This window comes from Macrobrachium nipponense, chromosome 24, assembly GCF_015104395.2.
Source record: "Macrobrachium nipponense isolate FS-2020 chromosome 24, ASM1510439v2, whole genome shotgun sequence".
NCBI classification, from domain to species: Eukaryota; Metazoa; Arthropoda; class Malacostraca; order Decapoda; family Palaemonidae; genus Macrobrachium; species Macrobrachium nipponense.
In genome coordinates this window covers 66,133,836-66,143,691 of record NC_061091.1, presented here as the reverse complement: position 1 = coordinate 66,143,691, position 9,856 = coordinate 66,133,836, and the positions used below count along the sequence as shown (strand labels likewise).

Here is a 9,856-nt window from a genome sequence, read left to right as displayed (position 1 = left end):
ATAATCTCTGTTCAATTTTCCTGCTTCCTTGGAGACAAATTCCCATTCTACTTGTAGTAGATGCAGATCTAATTCTAATGTTAAGACCCAGGTTTGTTCTGCATATGAACAAACGACAAGTGTCATCATCAAAATAAAACTTGCAAAATGTAAGCACTGTATATTTTCACAGTTGTCATATTTCAAGCCTCACCTGACAGAGACAACATTTTGACCAATCCCACTTTCTCGATTTACCAGGAGTTTTCTTGTTAGGAGACAGGTTGTTATCTGATTTTTTCTTTGCTACCTGCAAAAGAAAATCAATTATTACATAAAATTTTAAATAATTATCAGATCATATGAAACCGAATCAACCGTTTCCCTTCAGTTTTATTGTAACCCTGAAGCCAAACATCATAAGAAAAACCATTCATGTCATCTGTGAAAAACAATGAGAGTTGGCATCAGATTATTTATAATAGGACACATACTTTTTCCCCTGTAGGGGGTTAGTGCTGATGGTGCACATCACGGGGGTGCACAGTAGGCATTAATCAAGTTTTTTTACAGCACCCCTTCAGCCCCTAACTCCAATCCTTTCCTTCACTGTACTTTACCTCCATTCATATTCTCTTCCATCTTCTTTTCCACCCTCTCTTAACGATTATTTAATTGTGCAACTGCGAGGTTCTCCTTCCGTTACACCTTTCAAACTACCTACTCTCAATTTCCTTTCAAGCGCTGAATGACTACATAGGTCCCAGTGCTTGGCCTTTGGCCAAAACTCTATACATTCCATTCCATTCCAAATACTTTTTGCATCAATGAAGTGTCTTGGAGAAACAAATCCAGTTATATAATTTACAAATATATTTATCAATACAACAATAGAGAGAGCTTTCAGGAACCTGTACTTCTCCTTGTTTATCAGACTGAATAAGAGCATCACACAGCTTCTCTAAAGCTCTCTGTAGTCTTATTTCTAAATATATTTGTACAACAACATAACTAGATTTGTTTTCCCATTTTAAGACTCAAGCTGCTGTGAGTATTTTTTAATGAAATGTATTTCTAATGATTATTTCAATGATATGAATGAAAAATCTGATATCAAAATAGTATACACAAATTTCTGAGTGCTAGATTTTTTTGCAACCTCTAGTGACTATCCCTTAAACATAGAAGAAACAGAAAACTCATGAATGAGAGGTTGTGAAATTTAAAATCTACTTCATCTTGAAGCCCATGAGCTACACACATGCACACAAGGAAAGGAAACAGAGTAAGTGTAACAAGACCAGCATTCCAGTGGCGAAAAAAAAACTTCGGAGCTGAGCACCATCAGTGATTGAATGGAAAAATAACTAAAGTACAGTATCTTTTTTCTGCAGTCAACTAAAATTTCAGCAAGCCAATATTATTTTCACAGCCACAGTAATCACTTGGTATTTGTCCTATTTATTTTACTTTGATATGTATCTTGTTTGTTATTTAAGTTATTTTCTTTTCTATTTCATTTCCACAGATACTCTACTTCTCAAATTCCTGATTATTAGGATGCTTGCTCTCCTGGGGCCCTTAGGCTAGTAAGATTCTGCCCTTCTAAGTAGGGTTGCACCTTGCCTTGTTATTATAAAAATAATCATTTCCAAAACATCAAAACACGGCACAGTTAACAGATTCCATACTTTAAATTTGTATGTCAAAGTATTAAATACTAGATAGCTATAGTAATCAAGATTAATACCAGATAGTTTCTAGTCAGGTTTAAAATGCTGTAAACATAGATGGAGACTGTTCTTTCAGTTTGTGGCTATGGTACAAATTGATAACTATACCATTTATTGGTAATATGATACCCTCTTCAAACATAATGTCTTTTTAAACCTTTACTTCAGATGAAAATACTTCCTTACTACGTAGTAATATAACTCATAACTAATATCTCCTACATATTAATAGTTGCTGCATCAACTTTTTGACTCTTATAAGTCATCTACACTCAAAATAAGAATCGATGAACATAAGAGATTATACAAGCAAATTAATAAAAACATCTGCAAGTTCTCTGGCTTCAGTATAGCTACTAACCATTTCAGGTCTAAGCTGCTGTTCTGACATAGCATCGTCATCTCCGTCTGATAGTCTTGCTTCATCTACATTCTCCTTACCACTGCTATTTCTCCTTTGTGTTAGATTACCATCAGAAGTCTGTGGATCATCTTCAACTATGCGGACGACGTCTATTTCTTCGTCCTCCTCTTCCACATGTTGATTACACAATACCTGAAAAAAAAGGAGCTTCAGGTTGGCTGTAAAATTCTTGGGGATAGTACTAACACAGATTTTATCACAACACTATCATTATACGTACTATGGCAAATGCAAAATATTTAATCATAAATTTTTTTCTATAAAGGATCAAGTCCTGAGACCCCAACATTGTTTTGAATACAATAATGGCTTAGTATCACACAAAAATTGCAGAAATACTCTGCTAAAATTGAGAGGAGGCACTACTTTGGAAAAAAAATAGATACTAGCTTTTGAAACGGTAACTCACCAGCCATCATCAAGAACTTTTTTCCTTCTACAGCAGGGAAAATCCTCACATGAAGTCCTACAGGACCTGCTGTGATGCCATGTCTTGGATTTCTTCCTGCGCACGAGAGACAGCAGAGGAAGAAGAGCTCGACATTGCAGACGAAGATACTCTCCTCAGCTACAGTAGATGTGTTAAGGCAGGAAGTAGCATCAGAATAGTAAAGCCTGTGCTTAATACTGTGGGAGTATTAAGCAAGACAATCGCTACAGCTGGCTCAACAGTGTCGAGTTCCTTTGCAAAAACAGCAACAGAAACTGCACCAAATGACAAGTCACAGATGGCAGAAGAAGAGAGAGAGAATACATAATACTCTTCAAAGAAAACAGCAAAAATCTTCCAAAAATTGCATTTGTTCATTGTTTAAATGCAATCATTTAGTTTCATTCCATATAAACTGTACAGATGTAAACTTCATTTAAAAGAAAGTATATAAAATGACAAATTTTCCAAGACAATTTGTATTTTTCATAGCTACAAACCTGAGGTCCTAACAATAGGATAATTTCTAGCGCCTAGCTGGATCCGGTTAAAAAGCAGATGAAAGCAAGAAATCTTGTGATATCTGGCAACGCATGCATAGCTCAGGTGAGGAGTGGTCAAGGACCACGCCACTATGCCAGTCTTTAATAACTCAGGATGACTTAACAAACAGAGGGGCAGCTAGAGGCGGGCAGTATAACGTTAAGACCTCAGGCTTGTAGGTATGAAAAATGATATTGTCATGATACAATAAAGTTTGTTCATACTTACCTGGCAGATATATATATAGCTGTATTCTCCGAAGTCCGACAGAATTTCAAAACTCCCGGCACACGCAGTGGGCGGCCAGGTGGTTAGTACCCATTCCCGCCGCTGGGAGGCGGATATCAGGAACCATTCCCATTTTCTATTCAGATTTTTCATACCACTGTCCCCTGAGGGGAGGTGGGTGGGTACTTAATTATATATATCTGCCAGGTACTTAATTATATATATCTGCCAGGTAAGTATGAACAAACTTTATTGTATCATGACAATATCATTTTGTTCATGAAACTTACCTGACAGATATATATATAGCTGAATCCCACCATTGGAGGTGGGAAGAGACAGAATAGAAGGATTTTAGGAAACAAATTACATGCAGATGATTGACATCTTGGTTCCTTACCTGTTAGCATAGCTGACTTCGTGATTACTGTCACCCAAGTCTGCTTCTGCTTTACTAGTGTCTCCAGCAAGGTAGTGACCTGTGTAGCTGGCGAGTTCTAGATGATCGTTACGGGAGCGTGACCACAATGCGACTAGACCATACTGACCATACTGTGAGGGCAACAAAGCTAAAAACCACCACCTGACCTAACCTATCAAAGTTAGTCCCATAACTTCTAGGCTAAAGAAAGGGAAAGCGCCTCAAGCGACCAACCCTTCAACCGTAAACCAACACCATAAAATTAAAAGCCCACCTATCCCTTTTCTATAGGATAGGATTAGTGCTGCTTCCTGCCCCCAATAATATTTCTGCGGATATGTATGGTCCTAGCGACTCGCAGTTCTCATATGCTGTCTTCACATCCCGCAGGTAGTGTGAAGCGAAACACAGAGTTGCTTTGTTTGCCAAAATGTAGCACTTAGGATATCGCTGAGTGCCATATTCTTTTGAAACGCCATTGAGGTTGCGACAGCTCTCACCTCATGGGCTTTTACTTTCAAAAGTTTCAGATCACCATCTGGACAGGACGCATGGGCCTCCCTGATGGTGCTTCGTAAAAAGAATGCCAGTGCGTTTTTTGACATTGGAAAGTCGGGTCTCTTAACGGAACACCACAGATTTTCCGAAGGACCCCGACAGTCTTTAGTTTTTTCCAAATAAAACTTGAGAGCCCTGACAGGGCACAGGACTCTCTCTGGCTCTCGTCCAATGATCTCTGCTAACCCCTTGATCTCAAAGGTCTTCGGCCAGGGGTTAGATGGATTTTCGTTCTTCGCTAAGAAGGAAGGGCTCAGGGAGCACACTGCATTGTGTCCCCTGAAGCCCACATGTCTATTTATTGCTTGAATTTCACTAACCCTCTTCGCTGTGGCAAGAGCGGTTAGGAAAATCGCCTTTCTTGTAACGTCTTTCAACGAGGCAGCATGTAGAGGTTCAAATGGACTTGACATTAGGAACTTCAGGACTACGTCCAGGTTCCATGATTGGACCTTCGGTTGCGGTACTTTCGATGTTTCAAAGGACCTCAAAAGATCGTGAAGGTCTTTATTGTTTGTCAGGTCTAACCCTCTGTGACGGAAGACAGCTGACAACATACTTTTATATCCTTTGATCGTGGGCACCGCAAGTCTGTCCACATTTCTCAGATGCAGGAGAAAATCAGCGATCTGGCTCACAGAGGTCATGGAGGAGGAAATACCTTTCTTCCTACACCACTTCCTGAAGACAGCCCACTTAGATTGATAAACTGCTCGAGAGGAAGCTCTTCTAGCGTTGGCAATAGCTTCTGCCACCGGTCTTGAAAAACCTCTCGCTCTGGCCAACTTTTTGATAGTCTGAACGCAGTCAGACTCAGAGCGGAGAGGTTTCCGTGGTACCTCTCGAAGTGGGGCTGTCTGAGAAGATCGACTCTCTCTGGAAGGGTTCTTGGGAAGTCTACTAGGAGAGACATGACCTCCGTGAACCAGTCGCTTGAAGGCCAAAACGGGGCGATTAGTGTCATTCTCGCTCCCGGAGACGCCGCAAACTTCCTGATTACCTCTCCTAATAGTTTGAACGGGGGAAAGGCGTAGACGTCCATCCCCGTCCAGTCCCATAGGATGGCATCTATTGCTATTGCTCCCGGGTCGAGAACCGGCAAGCAATAAATAGGAAGCCTCTTCGTTTTTGAGGTTGCGAAGAGGTCCACTAGCGGGCGTCCCCATAGTTTCCATAACTCTTGGCAGACCTCTAGATGGAGAGTCCATTCCGTGGCAAGCAGTTGATGTTGGCGGCTTAGAAGATCCGCCCGGACATTTTGCACTCCCGAAACGAACCTCGTTAGGATTACTATGTTCCGAGCTTTCGTCCATAGGAGGATGTCTCTTGCTATCTCGAACAGGGATCGAGAGTGTGTCCCCCCCTGTTTTTTGATATATGCGAGAGCTGTGGTGTTGTCCGAGTTGATCTGGACAACTCGGCCCACCACTCGTTCCTCAAAGAATTGGAGAGCTAACCGAATAGCTTCCAACTCTTTTAGGTTTATGTGCCAGGACCTCTGTTCCCCTCTCCAGAGGCCTGACACTTCCTCCTTGCCTAGTGTTGCTCCCCAGCCCGCCATGGATGCGTCTGAGAACAACACTAGGTCGGGGCTCAAAAGGCTGAGGGACAGTCCTTCTGACAGTTTGACTGGATCTTGCCACCACTTCAGATGATCCTTGACCGATTGGGAAATTATCAATGTCGTGTCTAGATCTTGCTTGTCTTTCCAGCTTTCTGCTAGAAAAAACTGGAGCGGCCTGAGGTGCAACCTCCCCAGGGAAACAAACTTCTCCAGCGAGGAAATGGTTCCCAGCAGACTCATCCATTCCTTCGCCGAGCATGTTTCCTTCCCTAAGAAAGCTGACACTTTTTCTAAGCATTTCTGCTGACGTTCCCTGGATGGAAAAGCTTGAAAAGCCACTGAATCCATCTGAATCCCCAGATACACGATGGACTGCGTGGGGATCAGATGGGACTTCTCGTAATTGACTATTAGGCCTAGGGCCTTCGTCAGCTGTAACGTCGTTTGAAGGTCCTTCAGGCACCTTGACTCCGAAGACGATCTGATTAGCCAGTCGTCCAGGTAAAGCGAGATTTATTTTTGATAGGTGAAGCCATTTCGCCACATTTCGCATGAGGAGAGTGAATACCATCGGCGCCGTACTTAGTCCAAAGCATAGAGCCCTGAACTCGAAGACCTGTCCTTTCAAGACGAACCTCAGGAACTTTCTTGATTGAGGATGAATCCGGACGTGGAAGTACGCGTCTTGGAGATCCAATGACACCATCCAGTCTCCTGGTCTTAAAGCCCCTAGTACAGACTGGGACGTTTCCATCCTGAACTTTTCTTTTCTCACGAAAAGGTTCAGCCTGCTGACGTCTAGGACAGGCCTCCATCCCCCAGACTGCTTCGGAACCAGGAATAACCTGTTGTAGAAGCCTGGGGAATCTAACGTTAGGACTTCTTCTACGGCTCTCTTCTCTAACATCTGGTCTAAAAGGTCGAGCAATATCTGTTGCTTCTCCGGCTGGTATGAGGGCGACAGGTCTATAGGCTGCGTGCTCAATGGAGGAGCAGAGAGGAAAGGGATCTTGTATCCTCTCTCGATTATATTGAGGGACCAGGTGTCCGACCCTATCATTCTCCACGCATGAGCAAAAAATGCGAGTCTCGCTCCGACAGGTGCCTGAAGGGCAGAAATGTCAATTTTTTCCCTTGTTCTTTGAGGAGACCTTGCCTCTAGAGAACCCCCTTCCTCGAGGAAAAGCTCTCGAGGAAGGAGCTCCACGAAAGGGCTTAAACTTCTTCTTGGGGGCTTGTGTGGCTGAAGTAGAAGCCTGGGCTGTAGGACGTCTGGAAGACTGTGTCAAGAGGTCCTGCGTCGCCTTTTCCTGCAGGTTAACTGACAGATCCTTTATCATGGACTGCGGGAAAAGATGTGTCGAAAAATGATAGTGTTATGATACAATAAAGTTTCATACATACTTACCTGGCATATATACATAGCTATCGACTCCGTCGTCCCCGACAGAAATTCGAATTTCACAGCACACGCTACAGGTAGGTCAGGTGATCTACCGGCCTGCCGCTGGGTGGCAGGACTAGGAACCATTCCCGTTTTCTAATCAGATTCTCTCTTCCACCTGTCTCCTGCGGGGAGGCTGGGTGGGTCTTCAATCGTATATATCTGCCAGGTAAGTATGTATGAAACTTTATTGTATCATAACAATATCATTTTCATACATTCAACTTACCTGTCAGATATATACATAGCTGATTGACACCCTTTGGTGGAGGGCAAGAGACAGCTAACTCCTGACTAGACAGGTAAACAACATGTGTTGTAGGTATTTATAGACCTTGGTTCCTCTGTGTTTCTAGACGAAGGGTCGACTTCCTAGCTATTGCATAGGAGTCTGCTTCGTCTCAAGAGCCTTAGCAAGATAGTGATCTGTGGCCAAGAGTTCTTGTGGGTCTACCGATGGGGTCTTATCCACTTACTCGGTCGAGCCTAATTGGCATTTGTCAATGGGTGCTAATCCGCTTATATGACAATATGCCTATGCCTATTGGCATAACTAAGAAGCGCAACACCGATCCCGATCACCTGTTCCTAACATGAGGGTTCGCGCTAGAATTGAAAAAGAGTTATCCCCCAAACTCCAAATCAAACCTCAAAAAAAAATCACTAAGTTAAAATAAATTCAACTCATTATTAAAGGATCAGTGTCGGCTCCTTATCCCAGCAACGTATCCGCTGATACGTATAAACCAAGAGAGAAGGATCTCTCGTAGGTTAACTTGAAGTCCTTCGTGTAATGAGCAGTCAACACATAGTTGCATCTCTCATATGTTAAAGCTAATATGTCTTCCTGACATATTGTTACGAAAAGAACAAGAATTTGCAAAAGCTCGCACTTCATGAGCTTTTAAATTCTCAGCTGTTTGAAGGTATCAAGAAGTCACTTATGAAGTGCTTTAGAGATCACCATTGTTTCAAAGAAGACTAGGACTTTCTTTGAACTGGATCTCATCTGGATGAAGCCTAGCGCCTGGCTGGCGCTTTGCGCCTGGCTGACGCCTCGCGCCTGCTTGGCGCCTCCGCCCTGGCTGGCGCCTTGCGCCTGCCTGGCTCCTTGCGCCTGGCTGGCGCATCCTGTTTGCCTGGCGCCTCGCGCCTGGCTGGTGCCTCGCACCTTGCCAGTGCCTTGCGCCGATGTCCACATCGGACACTTTTTCCCGTTTTGTTCGCCTCTAGCGCACTGCCCCAGGTTGGAGGCCCGCTCTTCTCCTTATCAAACAATGATAGTGTTCATATTGACTGTCTTTCTCTGGCGTCTTCACGCCTGTTTTGGCATTTGGCGCCTGACTGGCGCTACATTGTCCGAAAGTCCTGAAGATCCACCATCGTTTATCAGGAGACTGGAGAAGGGTGGAAGAAATTCTTTCACTTTGAGCTTTTGGCCTTTCCGGCAAGGGGAGGTGATTTTAGTCAGCTACATCCAGTAGACGATAGGAAATCTAAAAGTCCGAGAGACAAGTCTTCCTCCAAGGAGGATCCTTATTGAATACTTCTGTTGCTAACGAGTTCTCCTCCTACATGTTGATGAGTTTTCTCGTTGCAGAAGCTTCCCTATCCTTGCCCGAAGGAAGGGAAGGAGCCTGGAAGTTTAAAGAGATTCTGAGCTGAAATTGGTAGGACTCCTGATTTCTAGCTCTTGAATGTATCTCTCTGAACCTTTTGGGAAGTAGTTTGAGCCCTCATCGCGTTCCAAAGACTCTGTCAGTAAACGTTTAAACCTTGTCTTCTTCTGTAGATGACAACGTCAATACATTACCCGGACAACGAAACCTCTATCTGAAAGCGTTGATCCAGGAATAAAAGGCTTTAGTTCTTTTGCCAAACATACTATGCTGGCCAGAACCCATTGCCGAGTCTTCATAGAATTTGATTCCAGATTCTAAAGCCCAAAATTTCACTTGTCCTTTTGATCGTTTAGGACCAAGAGAAACATTTGATTAGGAGCAGTTCCATCTTGTCGGAACACGGAATCTGAGGCCCAAATTAGGATCCCATTCTAAGTATAAGATCTCTTACTCTTATCGTATAGAGGTATTGTATAAGATCCCGAAGATCTTAATTCTCTACTATCTCTAATATTCTTTGTCGAGACAGAGTATATCTTTTTACTGTGTTCATTGATAGCATAAAATACCAAGGTGATTCTTCCCTCTGAAAGGGAAGAAAACCACTATGTGGTTCACAGAGGTATCGGAAGAGGACAGTTTCCCCTTTCCATCTAGCACGATCTGCAGCAACTCTATGTCTTTAACATATTTAAAGGAATTATCAAGCTTCCCTTGAAAAATCCTCTCATTCATATTTACTTCTGGTCAGTCTGCACGCAGACAGACTCAGAGTGGATAGGTTTTTCAGGTCCAATATTTATAATAGATTCCGATAAAATCTCTACTCTCTTAGAAAAACCTTCCGACACATGCTGAGAGAAGAACGTGACCTCTGTGAATCCAACCTTTTATTGCCAAAATGATGCAT

General features: G+C 43.0%; 1 protein-coding gene across 5 annotated transcripts in view; it reads right to left on the bottom strand.

The window, feature by feature from the left end:
- LOC135205726 (protein tramtrack, beta isoform-like) overlaps positions 1-9,856 on the bottom strand; it is a 73,943-nt gene that overhangs the window by 4,631 nt on the left and 59,456 nt on the right. For all 5 annotated transcript variants that reach the window (XM_064236807.1, XM_064236811.1, XM_064236809.1 and 2 more), the window contains 2 exons: positions 2,074-2,268; positions 194-289 (listed from right to left, as the gene is read on the bottom strand). In XM_064236807.1, coding sequence (XP_064092877.1) covers positions 194-289; positions 2,074-2,268 — 291 coding nt within the window. The remainder of the gene's footprint in view (positions 1-193; positions 290-2,073; positions 2,269-9,856) is intronic.